General features: G+C 35.2%; 1 protein-coding gene across 2 annotated transcripts; it reads right to left on the bottom strand.

Moving 5' to 3' along the window:
- Window positions 1-258: 258 nt before the first annotated feature.
- Window positions 259-23,702, bottom strand: LOC113516279 (serine/threonine-protein phosphatase 2A catalytic subunit beta isoform). Of its 2 annotated transcripts, none has more exons than XM_031909034.2 (7): window positions 23,440-23,702; window positions 12,802-13,011; window positions 6,267-6,571; window positions 3,927-4,112; window positions 3,135-3,188; window positions 2,162-2,241; window positions 259-1,505 (listed from the first exon to the last, which is right to left on the bottom strand). In XM_031909034.2, exons 1-6 carry the CDS (start codon window positions 23,539-23,541, stop codon window positions 2,169-2,171), a joined length of 930 nt encoding a protein of 309 aa, XP_031764894.1. In that variant the 5' UTR covers window positions 23,542-23,702; the 3' UTR covers window positions 259-1,505; window positions 2,162-2,168. The 2 variants fall into 2 exon arrangements, with proteins under 2 accessions (XP_031764894.1, XP_026756476.1); XM_026900675.3 differs by having other exon boundaries at window positions 259-1,489.
- Between the last annotated feature and the right edge of the window lie 46 nt (window positions 23,703-23,748).

The following is a 23,748-nucleotide window of genomic DNA, read 5'->3' as shown; positions in this document are numbered from 1 at the left end:
TTTATAATCAAGTAACTGTGTAAAACATTTTGTTTAGAATTTAAATGAGAATAAGACTGACCAGAGGGCAACTTATCCACAAAAAAATAATGTTGTACTGCCAGTGTGGTCACTTACAAAACTGACCTATTTATTATTTTCCATGCGTCTTGAATGCGTGTCTATCTATCACCAAATTTCATTATGATGGTATGTCCATTAGTCGGTCTTATTCAATCAATGGTGTTTGAAGTCGGTCGATGAAATAAAACCACTGTATTAGCAAATTACCCACTTTAATGAGGTCTAAATTGTCTTTGAGGAGTGGTGTATTGTATACATATATATATGTCAGCGTCGTTCGTCCGCTCACAATGAACATACCAGCATAACAAGCGCGGGGCGATGCTGTGATCGGGCAAGAACCTAACTTTGCGACGTCGCCGCCGCCCCGCCTCCGTCTCCACTCCGACGTCCAGTCGTGACGTTCATCTTCAAACACGGTTTACACTTTTCTACATTATGTAAACAACCCGCCCCTTAGGCCCCGTTTACAGTACAGTAGACAATAGGTTTTTGGAAAACTTGCACATTTTTCTTAAAAATCTTAAGGAATAAATAGTGGCATATACTTTGATTATACAGCCATCCACACGTAGTTTAAATATTTAGGTTTGTTCCAGTACAAAAGACGTGTAAATCGCTCTGTAATAAATACATGCATGCGCTACTTATCCCGTAAGATTTATGGCATAAAAAAAACCTGCGATATTTGTAGTGTAAATGGGGCCACACACCTGCAATTCCGATAAAATTATTTAATTCCATATCGGCCTTCGTACCGAATCTACTACGCGAATACACAACCTACTGCGTCGTCCGAGATATTTCCACAGACAGATCGAAATAGATATCGCAAATACCATCAATTAATACTAAGTGTTTCATATCTTTCTACTTACTGTAATATTACAAAGCAATTTATTAACAGCAAACTCTAAAAATACTGTCTTCTGTTAAGAATTTGATTTTTTCATGTAAGATCTCAGAATCGTAATTTATCCCGAGTCTAAGTGTTCTTCTGAGCTTCCTTAGGCCAAAAACTTGGCATGCACAATAGATAAGACTGCGACATCTATTTAAATTGTCTGTGGACGTTCTCGCCCCATGCAATATCGAGTGGTGAATACGTGTCGCGGTGGCGAGCGCGCCGCGGCGGCGGCGGCGGCTGCGGCGGTGGCGATAGTGGTAGTGGTGGTGTTGGTGGTGTTGGTGGTGGTGGCGGCGGTCGGCGGTGGTCACACGTTGGCGAGCCACTGTGCGACGCGCATCAGGCTGTCGAGCTGAGCGCGATGCGCGCGGCGCAGCGCCCGCGCAGTGGAGGCGGCGGCCGGGGCGGCCGCGGCGGCCGCGGCGGGGGCCGGCCGGCGGCGTGCGAGGCGGCGACGCTGGCCTCGCATGCGTATCGCCCGTACGCCCCGCCACCACTCCTGCTTGATATGCGCCTCCGCTGCAAACAACGCTTCCTATTACGATACAGTTTTATTGTTAAAATTGTTGTAAGCTATTATAATATGTTATTATAAAAACTAACAAGAATGCTCGACAATAGAGGTACATTAAAATAATATATCAGCCGCTCACAAAAATAACGCCAAGTGACGACTAATTGAAAAAGACAACTGGAATATAATATATAAAAGCTCAATGTACCATGACTCAATTACACCAATTCACATCACATTATATCTTGTATGATAAAGTCCCTAAAACTAGCCCATCCTGCGCACGTATTACACAAAACCTACTAGACAGATATGGGGTTATAACTTAATTCTTGTATGTTGGTTCAGAAATTAATATGGCATATACGTCTCATTCCTTTGGAGAAATACTAAAACTTACTAATCAAAAATGTCACGAAGGCAAGATTGTGTAACTATTTTTAGAAGCATTTCCTAACAATACAGACATAACCACTCTAAATCTTTAATTTTACTGAACTATTATCCTATACATTGTAGACAAAACTATATTTTTAATATGAAAAACATACATTCTTGTATGCGATTTCAACACTAAATTACTACTAATTATCAACAATGTAACATAATAATGTAAACGTCTTGAGCATCACGATTATTTACTAGCAACAATATAACGTCAAGTGTGAACTACTCACGTGCAGCCTACATGAAGTAATCAGGCGTCCGCCGTGTCACGTGCGGCTCCCCACGCCGCGGGGCCGGATCGAACTGAAGGCTGGACAGACAAGACATACATTAGAATCTAGGTACTTTATAAGCATTAAAAAAAAAAACAGCAGTATATGGTCATAAACTTCAATATCCATAGTATAATTCGACGTAACGTCGACATTTTGAATTTGTTTCAACAAACTCAGTCATCACTTTGCGCTGATAATCATTCCATGAGAATGTTGATACGATAAAGCTTTGTTACTTGTAAGGTGTCCAATACATAATAGGATTTGTTTTGTTGCCGCGTTACCACAAACAACAAACAACCCTAATCGAAATGCGATATTCCATTGGATAAATGACGAATATAACTCTCAAGATATTGTTTAAGTTTTCTAAAAGACTACAGAGTGGAGTTCTTAAAAAAAGGGATAAAGATGTTTTTCAGGGTCGGCAACGCGCGACTCACGTGGCGTAACACCCAATTATAATTACCTAATGTTTAAGCACAGTGGCTGCGGGTTTGATCCCTCACAATAACTAACATTTGTAATCATAAGTCTCTCTGTATTGTTCGGGATATTTTGCTATTTATAATATGTATTTACTAAAAAAAAGTATGTATTTCAATTAGTGTTCAATTATCTAATATTAAAAGTATAAACCCTGCTTAGTTCAGGACTAGATCGCGCTGCGTAATTTGCCCAGCAGTATTAGGACGCTTATCAGTAAAAAGAAAAGAGAAGAATATATATAACGAAACAATTGTTTTTTTTCTAAAGTAAAAATTGTCGCATGTTTTTGAGAAATTATCTCTATTATTTAAAATTGAATCGTACAGCCTACTGCATAGAACACAAATCTAACGACACCTCATAAACTGAAATCCACACATATGTTTAGATACGTTATACCAACTATTTCGTAAAGAATGTCACCAAAATTACTACTTACAATGAGTACTTAAGCGCGTCATCCAATTCCATAATGGCTGCTTGATTACCACATCTGTAACAAATAAATTAATGTAAATAAATTATGTGAACTACCAAATATTAAAAAATAATTATATTCATATTAAAACATGATTAAAATAACTAATGATACCATCTTGGATAAAATCAAAGTTATTTAAAAGTTTTAGCATTTATATTTAACATAGATGATGACACAATGGGTTAGTATTAAATTATATCCAAATAATAAAGGCTATCAAATCAAATAAAACTATATTTGGACAAAGTAATAAGTTTAAAATGTCAAAAAAAAATTCTAGTTGCAACAATTCTTCCTGTCTATACTAAGAAGCGCTAATATAAGAAGCGCTATTCACTCGACTGCACGAGTAACTCTCTCCTTACTTCTGCCTTCAGCAGTTGTTTGCATTGTTTCGATTCGAAGAGTGGATATAACAGTGAAATTATAATGTTTACCTTCGTAACATCCAAACTCTATAAATATCATAGACATCACAGTGTACCCTGTAATGTCCTATGATGCTATTCATGTTTATAAGCAACATACATCACTAAATGTTAGTTTGACAGCATGTTTGCTAATCTAAGTTGTATTAAAAACAGTGACGTCCATACCACTAATCATAGCTATAGTCAGCTATAGACATAATTAGCGTTCTATATGACGAGCCTTTAATTTGTTTACGTTAAATCCAGATTAAAAAAATACACGATCAAAAAAGCAAATAAATGTATTTATCTATGTATGTATCTGGCACATTGAACTGACCTGTAGCAATAGTTGGGTGCTGAGAATATAGTGACCACGTTCCTATCGTGACACCAGTTGTAGCCCTCCATGACGAGCTGGTGGGCGCGCGACACCAGCGTCAGCCCGTTGCTGTGGTTGAACGTCTCCGAGATGTCCTGGCCGAAGGTATAACCGGCACCTCGCGGCGATATGCCCCATCCGCCTCTGTAGTGACAAATAAAAGCATTGAATTAAAATGAGGATCATTACCAAAGGGAGATTTTATACAAAAGCTGTCTGCATGGATCTCTATTTCATTCCATAGCTGTTTCGGCTTGAAGGATGGGATTTGGTATAATGCACCACCTACTTATATCTCGGTTTGCCCAATGATTGATTGGTAGAGAACACCGTCCGGTGTTAAGTCCGCCAAATGTACATAGAGTTTCACTGTCCACTAAAGTTTAAATAAGTAAAATATGATAGTGCAATTATTATACTTGTCTTCCTTCAGTTCAATACCGAAGGTGTCACAGTGTATTCTGCGATGTTCATGTGCACTGTTCATGTCTATAAGTGACAATCGGCTCTTTCTATCAAGTGGACCATCAGCAGAGGTTCTCATTGCGGTCATATTTTTTTATGTTTGTTAACTCATAACTTCGTCAGTTTTAAACCGATTTGGAAAATTACTCTTTTTTATCTAAAATAATACTACATATTGGTCCCATAGAAATATTATCAAAATCCATTTAGCAGTTTTTCAAAATAACTGGTTTTGTCACAATTGAATTAGTTTTTTTTTTTTTTTTCTTGTGGGACACAATACCATTTTTAAATATAAAGTATTTTTATCTGTTTTATTAACATTTTTATCTTCAGGGTTGCCCGAACAGGTAAACGTAAGTAAAGCCGATATAAATAATCCAGTATGACTCATGATTATTCATCTTTATAATTAAGATAACACTAGTGTTCTTCCACGGGTTCTATTTTTAAATATAAATTGTAAAATTTGAGCAATTTCACCTTAAAAAGACATTAAATACTGTATACCCATATATAGTCATATTTAACCATATGTAATCATATATAGATATATTTTAATGTCATAGATTTAGTATCCATGGAATGTCGACGTTGTGACCAAGCATAATAAACCAATGCAATAGAAAAAATTTGAAATAAAACCCTATGCCGGATCGATCGACTAACAAGGACATACCTTAACATCACGACCGCCATTTGGCTACAATACATGTAGTATTAGGAAAACTATTGTTATTAATGGGGTCTAACAGCCCCATTGCTAACAATATCCTATCCTTATCAGGTCTACCTTCACTCTGTGCCCCTTGGAAACCAACTGACTCTCTTCATTCTCATCTCACATCATTTCACACTAGTGCCCCGCCAGTGTATAACGTGCTGATAGCGCCGGCGGGGTCACTATTTAATTTTCAGCCATTAAAGAAAAAAAAAAAACACGTAATATTTATTATAAACAGGAAATAGGTAATTTTTGAACCTGATAACCCGGAAATCGCGAATAAATTTAGTTCTAACTAAAAGTATTGCATACGACCAATGTCATTGAGTACTGACAGTATAAATTGTTACATAGGTAGGCGAAGTGCACTACAGAGGTACAATGATACAATAAATAGGCGCATGCAAATTGAGTTAGCACCCATATGGGCGTATGTTAGATGCAACTTGTAACTATAGTATAAGTGAGCAACTGTGAACGACACGAAATATTACAGCAGGATTTCCAACTGGAATGTTTGTTTTGCTCCATACGTTGGTATGAAAGCACTCACAAAACTGAAAGTTTTTGACGTTAAAGTATGTTGGAAAAAATTTAAACCTTTCATAATAAATTAACGAAAATAGCCGTGTATGAAGGAGTTTATCTTATATTTCTTTCTTCAGCATTTTTTTCAAAATGGATATAAAATTAATGCTATTGCTGGATTGCCATTGATAGTCTTATACACTATATGTTATTTTATTTTAAGAAATTACAAACCAGGAGAACTAGATCGTAGAAATTAAAAAAAAAAACCTTCAGTAAATTTCTAGACTATAACAATTTTGAGGCATCATTTAATCGTAATAAGAATTAGAAGAGTGTGTGTGTAAATTAAAACAAGTGTTCAACTTAGTATATATCAAGTAGTCAAACGAACGCTTAAAATGCATACATAGAGAAGAGATTCCTTTGTTCCATTCCAATCCAGTTATCCACAAAAAACTAAGTTTTCAGAAATTCCTGATATGATATATAAGAGATCCGGTGCATACAAAATAATAGGATTTCCTAATAGGTACTAATATTAGAATAACTAATATTGCAAGTAGCATAACAAAACTCACCTATCATCGGGATCGCTCCACAGGAGATCACACATAGGCCCTTCGTGGGGCACTTCCTGCAGGCGGTCGAGCGCTCGAATGTGGTCAAGGGTATCGATCGAGGGGCTCAGCCCCCCGTGCAGGCAGAAGATCTGGCCATCGACGAGCGCGGTCAGCGGCAAAAAGTCGAACAAGTCGGTGAAGTGCTTCCACACGGACGCGTTGCCGTATTTACGGAGGCACTCATCGTAGAACCCGTAAACTTGGGTGATCTGACGTGACTCGTGGTTGCCGCGCAGGATTGTTATTCTCTCGCGATATCTCACCTGCAATAGAAATTTAGGCATTATTATAATTGTTCAAATTATACCATGGCCTTTGCAAATCACGCCACGTTTGGCATTAAATATTTTTAATGCATATAAATACCTATAAAAATCTCCAGACATATCACATAAAGCTATTTAATCCCAAAGTAAGTCGAGCCACCTATTGTAACAAATAGAAGCCCTATTTAATATTTTTTAGACAGTTTTTTTTAATTACACGAATCAATACAAATGATAACCATCAATACAAACGGTAAACATAGTAAGATGGTACACTGCTATACTACCAAGATCGTCAGGTAATGGTAATCCCGCCTATGCTTTGCTTTACAATGGCGAGATATCAATGAGAAATGAAGTCGGAATCCGGTGAATTAGTCAATTATAGTGACTTTACCAGAAATGAAGCTGGCCTGTTCCCAAGGAGGAACGCGTGGAGGTCAACAGGGCATATTAAAAAAAAATGGGGGGTTACTTGCATAGCTAACACCTTCCCCATTTTAATATTACTTGACTGCACCCAGGCCAAATTAATAAAAGTGGTAAACAAGATCGTTTTCGTAAACTAATTCAAGTTGGTCGACTAGCATATACCAGGCAATTGTAGAAGCCCACTCACGAGCGCCGATTTGTCGCAAGATAAATATCAATTCAATTAATTAATTCTGTAAGTGATATTTTAGAGTTCAAGTTTCGAAAACAAGTCCTGATAGCTTCTGGTGTATGTATAGTAATTCATAGCCCATCGTCAATGTATTTAATGTTCAAACCGAAACACAACCATGCAAGCACAGCCATGTTTCACGGTAGAAACACGAGAGGGACAGAGTTACGCATGCAGACAGCTTTTGTACTCTCTCTCTTGTTCTGTTATCGCAATGTCAAATTATTATGTCTATAATTACGACATCATGTAAAAATTATTATGGCATCCATAAAAGTGCTGCTTATGTAGTGTCGCGGTGTTATTGTAGTCACGTCCTTGGAGTGTAATGCCTCTTATGACGTCATGATTGCACTGGCAATTTTTCCCTTTAGATCAAAACAACGAGCACGTTGCACCGCGACAAGCATAGGTACGATGACAAAACCTACCAGTAAAATAAAAAGTAACAGGGAATTCTACCGAGTAAGTTATCTACATTTAAAAGTATGTTCCCGTACATATTTATCACTATGTCGAGATTAGATAGATAGATATATAATTTACTTAAATTACAGCATACAAATAAAAACAGATGCACAGTAAAAAGAGATAAATGAAAGCATACACAAAAAAAGGGAAAATATATAAAACAAGAAACAATTTTTTTACTGCGTGTGCCATAGTAACAAAATTGGTACAACTCAGTTTATTGTTTTACTCTCAATAGAGTACTGATATTCTGTTGTGGCCAAGAGCCAGTCGCAAATTCCTTAACAAAAATAATTAAAAAAAAAAAGAAATATGAATAAAATACATTATGTGTAAATTTCCTTGTACTAGTTAAAAATGTTTCATTAAATTATTTTTCATTAAAATACATAAGTGTAAACGACATTAAAATAATTAAAAAAAAAGTTGGTTGTAAAAATATTAGTCTGTACGGTTGGCCATTACATTACCTAGCATATACTATTTTATTATAAATTAATAAATAAGTGATACGTTTAGAAGTGGAGTAGTCAGAGGTCACTTTCTGTTACATTCAAGCATAAATAGCAACAAAAATAGGAGAGTCCTAAACTAAGTACAATTATCACGCAATAAATACCGTATTATGTGAGTGCCAAGTTTTCCGAATTAATTAGCGGCTATTTTTGGACATTACTTCACAATCATTATACTGACGCGTTATCTCAACAAAGTAAAACTAAGACCATATTCAACATTCCGAACGGTCCGATTACTTACTTCCCAAGTACGCTATGTCAGCAACTTTTGTCACTGACTGTACATGTATCAGATAAATTCATTACCGGGAATAAAAATTAAGTATAATATCGAACTGCCGGATATATGGCATAATATGTAGGAATTCTGAGAATCATTACAGCGACGCTAAGTAAAACAAGTTTTTTTTTTTTTATATTAGCTAAAATTGCAAATAAACTGATACGAACAACATTAAACGCAAAGAGTGTGTCTTGAGCCTATGGTACACGCATTACTAGCCCAGAACAGAGGATTTATCCTAGTTTATATCCGTTCTTAGAGGCTGCTCTAGTTAATATCAAACGCCGGGATTGAAAGGATTGTTAATAATGTGGACTATCAGTCTCATTGCTAGCAATATACCAGAGGGAGACTTTCTACAAAAGTAGATTGCTTGGGTACCTCTGTCCCATTCGTGTTTCAACCGTGAAGCAGTTGTGTTTGAATGGCTGTGTTTCGGTTTGAAGGATGGAATATGGTGTGAATTTACAGGGTACAGAGGAATAACATCTGAGTCCTCAGGAATGGCAACGCATGGGGGTATCATGGGTGAAACAGTATACTCTGTTATGTCCATGGTACTGCTCATATCTATAGGCGACGGTTACCACTTTCCATCAGGTGGGCCGTCAGCTTGTTTGCCATTTCAAGTTGTATAAAAAAACCTTATCAGGTTGACTATCCCGTGGTCCGTCTCCCCAAAATTTTTTCTTCATCATTATATCAGCCTTTAACTGTCCACTGTTGAACATAAACCTACCTTGGGAGGGTTTTGCCAGTAGTTGCCACGCTTGGCAGGAGGATTGGCAACCGCAGTTAGGCTTAGCAGGGATTATGAGGGACACTACTGCTAATCCCTTGCCCTTACTTAGTCGGCTCTAACAACAACCACGTCAAAGGAAGGGGTGACCTATTCTATGCCAGAACCACATGACGAATTTGTCGTACTGAAACATCCCTGAAAATTATCGTGGTGAATTCCAGATGTATTCATCACAATGGGCTCATTAACTTTTCATTCACACCTAGTATCCCTCACTGGTGCCCTGCCAGCCTGTATGCCGATAACGCAAGCGGAGTTACCATTCCATTATAATCCATGAAAAAAAACTGGGCGTCTGATTTTATTGAAACTACCCAGACGCGTAAATAGTAACACTGACCTGACCCAATTGTTTTATCCAAACATTTTTTTAATAAATAAATAAGTTTTTAAGGGATAATTAATTACCAATTACATTAATAAAAGTAATTCTATTGTATGTTGTTTTAGACAATGCACACGAGTATCGGGGACTCTAAAGGAAAATCGCTCTCGGAAGTAATCTGGGGCCGAAAGATCAAACAACGAACGAGCATTAAACAATTAGCCAAATCAAGACAGCCGTTCTCAAATGACGGGCTTGCTAACTAAACCATTAATTTGCATAATAAATAATATACTTTCAATCGACATAGAAGTCAGATATATTCTGACTTCTATGTCGATTGAAATTGACTGACGATATAACTTTAACGATGAGGTATTTGTACAGACAAAGAGCTCGTCATACAAGTCATGTTATCACTATAATGATAGATATAGGTATATCGTGACGCAAAACAATTGTTGAATCACAAATTAGTATTTGTGAGAAAAACAATAATATTGTTTACTTGATTCGAAAACCCAGTATGTTAGATTCGATGTACACAAAACAAAGAAAAAACAATTATGTAATTTATCTTTTGTGCACATTTCTTTTTATTTATCGTAATCGCTTTTGCTAAAATTTTCTTTTCTTTTATGTAACTTAGAATGGCAAACAAGCTGACGACCTCCCTGACGGAAAGTAGCAACCATCGCCTATAGACATGAGCAGTACCATGAACCAGAGTACTGTTTCGTCCATGATACTCCCCATGCGTTGCCATTCCTGAGGACTCAGGTGTTATTCCTCTGTACCCTGTAAATTCACTCAATTGTCGCATCAATTTGAAATATTTTAAATTGAACCGACCCCAACAATATGCCTCCTCTTTCCTGCCTTACTTACCCAAGTTTGTAAAACAAAGAACCAACAAATCATGTTACTAATTGTATATACAAAATAGTGTGTAAAAACGAGCTTGTATCAGACGTTAACTGTCCACTACTGAAAATAGCCTCCTCAATAAGAGGCGTTTTGCTACGCTTTAGCAGGCGCTTTTGGTGATGTTTTAAAAGAAACGCTGCTGCCATCCTCCACCATAAGCTTCCTTAGTCGCCTCTTAACGACACCCACGAGAAAGGAAGGGATGGCCTATTCTATGCCAAGACCTACACGGCTAACTTACTCTAAGAGATTCCTATATTAGATATTCGGATTGATAAGGATTTATATTCTTTATTATTACATTTGATAGATTTTTAGAAAAAACAATTGATAGACGATCGTGAAAGTTGTTATCGAAAGGTGAAAATAATCTCTCTTGATAATGCTATCAATATTACAAAAATAGATGATATAAAGATGCGAAGTGAATTTAAAAACACTTCGTTCGCCGCTTATGTTGCAAACTGATATAAAAGGGCACCATACGAATAGTATAATTATATATAATTTATAGATTAATTTATTGATAAACATGGATGTATTCCACGTGCATTACGTGTACCTACATTACGTATATATGAAGCGATCAGTTAATGTTTACGCGTTACCGGTGTAATTTTTTAAATAATACACATTCCAAACATGTATCGGTTGTTATTTTAATAGCAAATATATATCTGTCTGTACATTACATTACGCATAGTATGACAACAATTGTACATTTTTTTTTATACAACTTAGAATGGCAAACAAGCTGACGGTCAACGTGATGGAAAGTGGTAACTGTCGCCTATAGACATGAGCAGTACCATGGAAATAACAGAGTACACTGTTTCGTCCATGACACCCCCATGCGTTGCCATTCCTGAGGACTCAGGTGTTATTCCTCTGTACCCAGTAAAATCACGCCATATCCCACCCTTCAAACCGAAACACAGCCATGCAAACACAACTGCTTCACGGTTGAAACACGAACACATGAATCAGTTATAATATTTGACTAATGCCATATAAACCTAATAACACATATTCACAATTAATAATAGTAACCCATAATCAGATCAATTATAACCAGAGTCTCCGAGTTAGGATAGCTTGTTTTATTCGAATTAAGATAATGGCACAGGACACAAACCCTATCTGCATGAGGGGAAAGGGATTGTTAGTAATAGAGTCTAAGGGCTTCATTGCTAGCTATATACCCTATCAGGTCGACCTACACGTGGTTCCCCCTGGAAACCATCATAATTAAATCCTATTAAATTCGCCATGATGGGCCAACTGACCTGCTTTCATCCTCTTTTATCATCTATCACTGGTGCCCCGTCAATGTATACCGATAGCGTGGGCGGGGTTACCATACCATTTTCATCCATGAAAAAAAACCCTATCTGCACGAGAGGAATAAAACTGTTAGTGATGAGAACTACCACTCCCTTTGCTAGCAATATACCTCCCTAGTCTCCCTTGAAACCATCATGCTGAATTCCAGTTATATTCGTCACGATGAACTAACCTGCTTTTCATTCTCATAATACTAGAATATACCGTAAGCGAAGGCAAGGTTACCATTCAATTATCATCCAAAACAAAGCAATACATACAGATAATTTAAATTGTTTCTTTCATACCAAAGTTGTATAACAGAAACATAAAATATTACATAGGAACTGTTATGGTGTGAATATGTCTGTCTGTTCATCACAGTTTGTTCTAATATATTATAGAATTAGGAAACCCTCTTACCCTCACTTAAACTCTTATTAGAACCGTATTGCATATGGAGTTATTAATAATATAGGCATCCCAATTTCTCGGAAGCGCAGAAGCTTCCTAGTACTTTCATGTGCTTCACGAAGCAATGTCACTCTTTAAAGGATCTGTGTACATTGGGAGGTTGGGATTGTTAATAATGGGGTCTAATGAACCCATTACTAGCAATACATCTTATCAGGTCGACCTCCATGTGGTTCCCCCTGGAAACCATCGTGAACAATACTTGTTGAATTCGTCACGATGGGCTAACTGACCTGCTTTCATCGTCACCTATCATCCCTCACAGGTGCGCGAGGGGCGTTACCATTCCATTATCACCCATAAAAAAATGGGAGGTTATGGCCATACATAGCAGAATCAAGTAGGCGGCCGATTTTTCGACTTCAAATCAACCTCGAGTATAGAGGCCCTAATGCTTGTACAAGATTTTGTAATGTAAATAATTATAAAATTTGCTTTACCTTAAGCGCGACAAGCAGTGTGACTGTCTCCACACTGTAGTAACCACGGTCCACGTAGTCGCCCATGAACAGGTAGTTAGTGTCCGGCGAGCGTCCGCCGATGCGGAACAGCTCCATCAGATCGTGGAACTGGCCGTGGACATCCCCGCAGACGGTCACCGGGCATTTCACCTCTTGGACGTTGGACTCCTTGGTCAAAATCTCCTTTGCCTGCAAAAACAGCGGTAAGGTTACTTTTGTTATCATATTATTATATGCGGTTAGATTTGGAGGCTTTTTACATTGAATTTAAAAGACAAACATCTGGAGGCCAACCTAGATTCGAACCAAGTCAGAAAAAAAAAACTTAATTTGGCCAGACCAAGAATCAAACCTGAAACGTGGTTACGCAATGTGCTTACCGCTGAACTATAGGAATAGCCAAATTAATAAAGTATAAATTGTTAAATTATAACTATCATGAGTCATACTGTATTATTTATTATATAATTATAATTTATAAATTTACGACTCAATTTATTATAATTGAATAGAATTAATTATATTAAAATACACACAACAACAAGAGCGTCATATATCGATGCTATGTACCTATATGATAATGTAATGTACCCTATAGACTGTCACAAAGAATAGCTTACAAAGAATGGCATAACATTCGTTATGTTATTATACAATTCTTGTTCATTCTGAGAAGAATCAAATCGACGATTATAGAGGTACGATTCGATTGTTTTCAATTTCTTTATAGTAGACTCTGCACACAATTTTGCTAATAGATTGTAAGAGAAAATGTGTAAAATAATAATTAGGAACACCACAAAATTGTACATAAGATATTATGCATTTACTAAATTACATTAAAATATCAAAAAAATTTATCAAAAAAATAGACCGATATTAGGTTGTTTATTTTTTAGGTTATGTACTAAAAAATACAGAATCCGCTTTATCGTGTCAAATATTTTTCACTAATTTTTACATCAATGTACTAACACCGTTTACATGCAAATTTTAATGAACTCACTGGAAACATCAGTCTTATTTCATTAAAGAACCGTGCATGTCGGTGTTGTGTGGGTGAGAACAAAATATTAATTGAAGGTAGTCAAAGCGAGGCGTTATTCTGTTAACATTGTTTACACAATCCCAATTTATGTAACTGCATTTACGACGTACATACTCATACACGGGGTGTAACAATCCGATACATAGCGAGTGTTGATGCAACTGAACTTCTTGCAAAATGGGGGGAAGGAATTGTTAGTAACGATGGTCCTATTACTATGTCCTGTCAAGTCAACTTGACCTCCATGCGTTTCCCTCTGGAAACCATCGTCGTCAACTCCTTTATTAACGGGAGACAGGGATTGTTAGTAATAAGATCTAACAGGCCCATTACTAGCAATATACCTACTACTAGAAATAAATATTACTAGCAATACCCGAACAGGTCGACCAATACGCGGTTTCCCCTGAAAACCATCGTGCTGAATTCCAGCTGTATTCATTACGATGGGCTAACTGACCTGCCTTTTCATCCCTCACTGGTGCCCCGCCAGCGTATACCGTTAGCGCAGGCGGGGTTACTATTCCATTATCATCCATTAAAAAAAAACATTGTTACCATACGGTTCACGTAGGAGTTTGTAAACTTATTTGTAAGCCAGTTCGGATTATGACCGAGTATAATATACGAGGTTTGTCCGGAAAGTACGTATAAAAGTTTTTTAAAAATTTTATTTTACAATTATTCAGGTAAATCAATTTTATCCCCTTCAAAGTACTCCCCCTGTGACATAATGCACTTGTGCCAACGCCGTTTCCACTGTGAGAAGGCTCCTTGAAAGTCCTCTGGTTGTAGGTTTCTCAGCTGCCCCGTCGTAGCTTTTTTTATCTCATTTATGTCCCCCAAATGCCGCCCCCGAAGTACCAATTTGGTTTTTGGGAACAAGAAGAAGTCACACGGGGCCAAATCCGGCGAATAGGGGGGTGTTCGGTCACCGTAATGGAATTTTTACTCAAAAACTCACGGAACGATCTTGGCGCAAATTTTTTTCATTTGAAGTTCGTTTCTTAGAATTTCGTGGACCACGGTTTTGCCCAAATTAAGCTCTTCAGCCACCTGTCTGACCGTTAAACGACGGTCCCCATTAACACAAGTTCGAATTCTTTCCACGTTTTCGTCGGAATGTGAAGTGGAAGGACGTCCTGAACGTGGGTCATCTTGAACGCTTTCTCGGCCCTCTCTGAATCTTTTTAGCCACTTGTGGACGGTTGGTTCCTTCACAGCATCATCCCCATAAACTGTTCTGAGATCGGCAAAAATTTCACGGCCATTCTTGCCGAGTTTCGAGAGAAACTTGATTACGACGCGCTGCTCTTCAACGGAAGCGGGCTCCATGCCGACGGGGTTTCGTTAAGAGGTAACTTCACAGATGGCGTGACAAGCCAGTTCGCACCGCACGGCGGTCAGACCAGAACTGAAGCATTGTTAGGGACATAAGGAAGGGGTCCTGCGCTTACCTGGCCTCCCCACTCCTCTTTCTCGCATTCCAGAACACTTTTATACGAACTTTCCGGACAGACCTCGTAGTAGCAATATCGGAAAGGGGAAGTTGAAATGAAGTTGAAAAATTGGCTGTTTTCTTCCAACTGATGGCCCAACAGGCAGATCACTGTTATATATGTATTATGAATTCACTACGCCAATGCCAAATAAAAAAATATAGTTCTGGGCATCTTATCGTTCGGAAAATACAAAAGCAGACATAGTCGATTAACGGGTAGAGATTACAAGGTAATTTAAGTAAACCATATGTTTATTTCTCACCTCTAATGTATAAAAAATACTTATAATATTAACAGCTACGATATCAGTAATGAAAAAATATATGAAATATCTATAAGTGGGCACTTGAATTAGTACTAAAACTAGTTTTTGCACGCGAATAGACCTGCGTAGTTTTATTCTTAATTTTACGAGCTAAATTTTAACGTAACAAAAAATATCACAAACTAGCTTTTTGCCCGCTACTTCGTACGCGTAGATTTTAGAATTTCAATGAAATTAACCACTTCTAGATGGCGTATATAAATATACATCTGAAATATACATCTGATTTTAAGTTATCTTAAGAAACACAACTGTGAGAATCGCATCCAATTTTATGCAATAGTTTTTGTATAATGCAGAGTCAACATACAGACAGACAGAAAAGAATTCTAAAAATTATTTTGGTTTCTATTGCTAATAGCTATTTTAAGATCGTTTATTATAATTTTTTCTTAAACATACCCCATGTACAGACATCGTCTAGGTACAATTTTATTATATAATAAAGGAATATTTAATCTAGGTGCTAACTAATCATTACATCAAATGTCATCATAATCCGACCAAGTAACTTTATTTTTATAACAACTTAGAATGACAAACAAGCTGACGGCCTACCTGATGGAAAGTAATAACCGTCGCCTATAGATATGAGCAGTACCATGGACATAATAGAGTACACTGTTTTGTCCATGATACCACCCTATGCGTTGCCATTCCTAAAGACTCGGGTGTTATTCCTCTGTACCCTATAAATTCATTGCCATTTCCCATCCTTTAAACCGAAACACAGACATGCAAACACAACTGCTTCACGGTTGAAACACGAATGGGACAGAGGTACCTAAGCAAACGACTTTTGTACAAAATCTCCCTCTGGTAACTTAATATGTATCCAGACATGGTTTAATTACCATTTTATTATTTATGGAGATAAATTGATCACTAAATAAAATCGAACCCGAAATACGCCAGAACCTAAGACCACCAGAGCCTAAATCAGTTGCATCCATATCCACTTTACAACATTAAATATCATCACTCCAACTGATAGGTAGAGAAAAGTGTTCTATTTGTTCCAGGGTACATTCTATTGTGCCATAACAATATACAATTGTTTTATGTAAATATTTGAAGGGAGCGGAACAAAGGCCGAATAAAATATCCAATAAAAAATTATATTAATTGTAATAAAATTAAACACACCTGAGTACTGAGACCTTCAACTCCTAAACAGTTTATTGCTTGCTAATATACTTTAGTAAGTATACGTACACCATGAATGTACGTGTGAGTATTTGTAATATATCGAAGGATGGACTGCATTTGTATAATTGTATATAGTTCTTATATTGTATTCATATAACAAATTATTCTGTGACTACAGCACGTCAGAATATTATATATATATATATATATATATATATATATATATATATAGTCATATTTCGGTACACCTTATATTTTCCGAAATAGTTTTTAGAAATGATAACGTATGAGTATCCTGGACGTCATAGTATGTATAGATAGAATGCAACTTGTATAATACAAACAGTGCATTTATCCTTAAAAGTTAAGCAGACATGACTAAGTACAACGATTGCGAACCACCAACAAATGTACGAACCCAAGTACATACGACACTTTAGCATCGACAAACTGGCGATTTAGTAGCGTTTGGAAACTCGTGGACGCATCCCAGGTAGCAATTATTCACACTATTAACGTTGATTTTCAATCACTGTCTCTAAAATGTTTTACAACTGGCATCTTATTTGAGACACAAACGTAACCTTACTACCTGAGAGCCTAACGCCACCCTGTGTACGAGTACAAACGAAATGGTGTAATAATAATATCCACTGAAGTCTGTTTGACCATTCTGTGGACTGATCACAACTTACAACGCCAAAAATTAGTCGGCTCTACACTGCATTGTCAATTTACTATTATACCAAATACTAATAACGAATCACGGTAACCCGCTAATGAGTCATCCAGACTATGTAAAAATTAAACAAACGGTAGTAAATGTTTGTATATTTAAAAACGTTTCGTGCAAATTATCTATAATATGAGGCCTCGTGGTAGCAATCGGAAACATTTCGCGCTGAACATCTACCATGTGTAGGCGGGCAATATAAATATTTATCAGAGAATGCCCCTGCTCTGTAACGGACTATTCGTTATAACATTAAGCTAATTGTCGGAACGTCTCATCGTTATTATAATTCTAGATATTGATTGTTCGCCGCTCAATACAGCTAGCTGACAGTTTACCTGACGGTCAATGATAACAGCCACTTATTAACAAAATCAGCACCAGGTACATACACGGGGAGCGTAAAGCGTCCAAGTCTGTAATTTCATTGCCTTATCTTCAAACCGAAACATAGCCATACCAACACAATTGCTTTGTGGTAGAAATATGACAAAGGTACCGATATAGACAAGTTTTGTAGATTATATTACACATGTTCTTTTGATAAACAAATGTGGCAATCAACTGATAGTAACAAGGTATCGTAGGTTGTGAATACTTGCAACAGAAGGACCAACAGTTGTTTCGTACCTAGGTAACATGACGATTTTGAATCAAAAGAACAGTAATTTCGCTGCCAATTTTATCCTTCAAATTGGAACATAGCATGCAAGCAAATCGAACTGATTGGCGGTAGAATGTAGATAGTGTAACATTTATGTTATCAATATAACTATAGCAATAATATTATCGGCTAGACTTTAGAGCATTGTGACCTAGTTTTTCTGTACCCCGATTTGCAAGAAGGTCATAAATTTGTATCTAAACATGAACATAACTCTCCATCAATAATTATACTTAATCCATGGGAAAGATAATTAATTAATAATAGAACCCAGCAGCCCCATTACTAGCAAAATAGGGTATATTGCTAGTAATGGGGCAGCTATATGCAGATAGAAACAAACGAATCCATCATAACCGAGTAGATTTTGTCATCACCTATCATCACTCACTGGTACCAGCATATATGAATAGCACAGGTGGGAATGTCCTTCTATTTTCATTCCATAAAAAAAAATATTTAATTAAAAAAAACCACCTACTTTCATGATACAGAACCTAAACATTCATAGATATGAACAAAGGAAATAGATAAACATGGTAATTAGGGAAGTCATATCAAACTCGTGTTTTTAATAATTGTATTATTTGTATAGTATAAACTCATAATAATTATGTATATAGGTCACTTCACTAAATAAGTAGGTCACTCACAAAATTAATTAAAAGTTAATGTACTATTTACAAGAAAATAATCACAAAATGTCATTATTTATAACACAAAAAAGTAGACAAAATATCTAGTGCCATTTATATACCTAATAGTCCTAATACAACATAAATTGAGCATAGGTAACTTGACTTTAGAGTTCAAAATTCATCATGTTTATTCACCTACATAAAGTACATAAAATTGTTACTTAACAATTTATATCTATATTAATATTGTAAATGTGAAAGTGAGTTTAGTAATAAATAATAATAATAAATGTTTATTTATTTATACTTGAACAAAGGTTTTGCACTTATAATTACTACAATGATTTAAAATAGCTTATACAACTTTCTTCTACCCATCATAATGTTTGTTATCTCACAGTGCCTTAATTGCTGAACTAATCACTATGAAATTTAGTATACACATACTATATGGTATGGAGATGTCCTATAGGCTACATTTATCCTAGTCAGTGAACATAAGCTGGTCACATGGGAAAAGTTGTGGGTAAAAGCTAGTAGATAAATAAAGAAAAACATCTAATTGTTAATTGTGGGATTTTATAACTATTTTTTTTATAAAATTATTTTGAATGGCATTGCATACTATGTACTATGTGTGTCACTACATATTTTGTAATGTCCATGGTATTGTTTATGTTTATAGGTCACCATTACTGTTTTACATCAGGTGGATCATAAGCCATGCCATGACAAGTAACATAAGAAAATTAGATGTTTAATGTAATAAAACATTAATTTCTACTTGTCAGGTTAAGAGGGTAGATAGTCAATACAAAATTCCCACAACCTCTATCCCTACTTTGATACTACCTAGACCAACAATTTCTATACTGTTACATTTTTTCAACTTAAAAATTATTAATAACTTTAAATGAAATTGAAAGGTATAAAATTAATCCCAAATAATTTGAAGTTATACTTAGTAATAACTAAAGTAAGTGAAAAATGGTAAAATAGCAATTTTCACTTGTCCTAGGCATTTGCCATTATATAATTGAAATAATACAGTAGATATATTTTCTCTACTATGTAAATTATTACAACACACAAGGCTATAAAAGCTATATAAAATTGAATAAAGGAACTGTACTCAAGCAAAAACACAAGGTAAAATTGTTAATTACCTTATACAATAATTGAAATCCATTATTACTCTTTTGTAATGTTATTTATGGATGAAATGAAAATAGCATAGGAATATTTTTGTGTTATTTTATAGAGAGGGAAGGGATATATTCTATGTTTAGCAGTGCACAGCCAATTAGATTGAAATTATGATGATGAAAGATTTAACCTTATAAGACCCAAACTATCATACATCAAGATGAGCAGGTTCAAAGCTCTTGTCCATTTAAATGTACATAGGATATTTAGGTATACTTAAATATTAAATGATGTAAAAGATCCTTGAACTTGATTACACATATTGCATTGGGCATTTAAGAAACATTTTATGTTTTAAATCTCGAAATGAATGCCTAATGTTACTTTGTGAGGATACAAAGATATAAATATTGTATCACTAGTATTTTCTTCATACTTTGTCTATGTGATCAGACTATATTAATTAATCAGGATAAAAAAAAAACTATACATATTCATGTATTTAATAACTACACTCCTCGCAAAAATTAAGGGAACATAAAAATTTTTGAAATTTTTGGGTGATTTTCAACAGGCTGTATTTCAGTGAAAAATAATCGTACAGGAAATTTAAAATAAGGGTTTTGAAGCTTGAAAACTCTAGTTTTCAGATTTTTTGGTGAAAAAATTTTTTGAGCTCCGGTTTCCATGCAATTCTTAAACAAAGCTGAAAATAAATTTTTTCTAAATTTTCTAGGTTTCGTTTTTCACTCTATGGGCATGGAAAAATTTTTTCGAGCTACTCCATTGTATAGGTCTCTTAGCGTGTTTATTCAGCTTTAAAAATCGCTTTGGATGGCTCAATTACGACCATTTGTCTCCGAGATATCGAACTTTGAATGCAAAAGCATCCTTTTCCATTCAACTGCTAATATCTCTGGAACTACTGGTCGCAGAGCAAGCGGGCGCCGAGTTTCTTTATCTGCATAAAATTTCCAATTAAGCACAGTCAAGAGTTAGTGAAGAAAAAATTTTTTTCCACCTCTAACATTGAATTGAAAAAAGTGGAAAAAAGTGACTTTTTCTCCTTTTTTGGTTACTTGGCTGTATCTTCGCTAATATGGGCGGGAAAGCTAACATTTGAGGAAAATTTTACAGTCTATTGTTCCTTAAAGAACCCCCTAAATCCCTGGAGCGATCGGTTCAACGGTTTTTCCCGGACCAATTGATTGAAATTTTGGAAAAAATAAGGGAACAAGGTTTTTGTCCCTTAAACTCACCCTAATCCATTCAAAAATCAATAATTTCATTTGTTTTTCACTTTTTACTCAATTTTTTGTTTTTTAAAAATTCATTATCAAAAAAAAATCGAAAAAAATCAAGAAAATTTTTAAGAAAATTTTTTTTTGAAAAGTCGAGAAAAGTTTACAAAAATTTTTTTTTTCGTTTTTAAGGAAATCAAAGTTTTTGACAAAAACTTTGATTGATGATCGATTTACCGCCGGCATTAGCGTTACCCAAAGCATACCACGTGGAGGTTGCACGACGAATCCGACCGTTTGCGAGGATGCTTTTGCATTCAAAGTTCGATATCTCGGAGACAAATGGTCGTAATTGAGCCATCCAAAGCGATTTTTGAAGCTGAATAAACACGCTAAGAGACCTATACAATGGAGTAGCTCGAAAAAATTTTTCCATGCCCATAGAGTGAAAAACGAAACCTAGAAAATTTAGAAAAAAATTATTTTCAGCTTTGTTTAAGAATTGCATGGAAACCGGAGCTCAAAAAATTTTTTCACCAAAAAATCTGAAAACTAGAGTTTTCAAGCTTCAAAACCCTTATTTTAAATTTCCTGTATGATTATTTTTCACTGAAATACAGCCTGTTGAAAATCACCCAAAAATTTCAAAAATTTTTATGTTCCCTTAATTTTTGCGAGGAGTGTATTTTAGATGTTTATAACATAAAACTATATTAAACTAAATTTATTAATATGGAATTATATGCTACACAATAATCATTTTTCTAACTTTTATGTTTACAATTTCTTTTGTGTAAACTGTATTGGCCTATGTATGAGTGAAAATATATATAGCATCTGTACTGTTATAAAGAGCAGTTTATTTCCCTTAATAAATAAATAAAATTCCTATGAATAACAAATATAATACAATTATATAACCAAATTATTATTTTAATTCTTTAGGTACATATAAGTATCTACATGATTCAATGTATTTATATTAATAAATATTGGATAATTACAATTTTTGCATAGTTTGAACTTAAATGGCACTCTACAATATGTCTATGACTATTATTATTATATTATTTATTTTCTTTTCAAAATATAATAGTCGATTAAATTACTAATTACTATTGGTTCATTGAATTGAAAATGATCCAGAATACTAGATTGATCACCAACCAGAGAATTTTGTAATAAACCAATTATGTACACTACTGCAGATTATTTTCATATACAAGATTTACTGTTTAAGATAATTTATGTTCCATACTGTTGTTCACAATACATATTAATTTACAATGTTATTATGCTTATAATGGGTTCAGAGAGAAGGTTCTATTATTTTTTCTGTCTAATCTTCTTTTATGTAAGGTGAGACAGATGTAATACAAACTACCTATGATAAGAAGGATTTTCACTTTTGCCCATTTTAAAATGATTACATTAGATCTTTAATATAAGATTATTTACTAATTATTCTAAGTAAATAAAGACAGACTATACACATACTTAACAATTGTAAAATTCATGAGTAATTGGGTAAATATTTGATTATATCTATCAGTAAGCTAAGAGCTGTTAGCAATGTTTTTGTCCCAAAATTTGCTCACTAATTATGTATTACAGCCACTGAAGAAGAAAATTTAACAAAGTTATCTATTAGCTAGTAAAGATATCAATAAGTGTATGATATCATACAAATTAATGTCGAAATCTACGCATAAAAAGAAGACGCGAGGTACGCGGGCGGTGCCTTACAGCCTATATAATTAATAGATCAACAACGATTATAAAAGATAGCTATCAACAACAACAAACTAGGTAAATTATTAATGAGTAGGTACTGAATTAATATTATAGAATTAATAAAGAGCATTTCCGTAGCGAGTCTAAAAATACCTCTAACCAATTAAGCTAGTAACAGCCTACAAAATAGATATTTGGGTGTGGTAATATGTTATAGTAGAATATCTTAGCCAAGATATGTTGCTGATTGAACGGCTTCCGACAAAATGAAATGCAACCTCTACATAGTACATTCAATCCCCTTACTGATACCAGTCAATATAGGTGTGATTCATAAAACATATAGGTATAAACCTTAGCAATAATGTGACCAAAGTTATATCACCATTCATAAACAAATTCTGCCTAATTTAACAAGAAATATAATGGTGTCTTACCTTGTCGCATAACGTTTTTACTTGATTTTCTGTCAATTGCTTGCATTCATTTAGCTGCTCTATCCATTGATCCAGTTCCTTTAACGAAGCCTTGTCCTCCATACTTTGGGTCTGTATATTTAACGTACGAGACGTTAAAAGTGTAATAAAATGTCTTTAACTCTTTATTGTACACCGAACCATGCGAAATATCTATTTCTCACTTTAACCAGAAAACTAACTACGGGGGACACTTACAAAATGGCGTACTAATTGCGTGACGTCAATTTTGCGACAAAGGCCACCAAGTGGTGTTTTTACGAACTAAAA

The sequence above is a fragment of the Galleria mellonella genome, unplaced genomic scaffold, assembly GCF_026898425.1.
Source record: "Galleria mellonella isolate WM207_F2 unplaced genomic scaffold, CSIRO_AGI_GalMel_v1 utg266, whole genome shotgun sequence".
Classification (NCBI taxonomy): domain Eukaryota; kingdom Metazoa; phylum Arthropoda; class Insecta; order Lepidoptera; family Pyralidae; genus Galleria; species Galleria mellonella.
The sequence above is the reverse complement of the archived record's forward strand: the minus strand, read 5'-3'. Positions and strand labels throughout refer to the sequence as shown.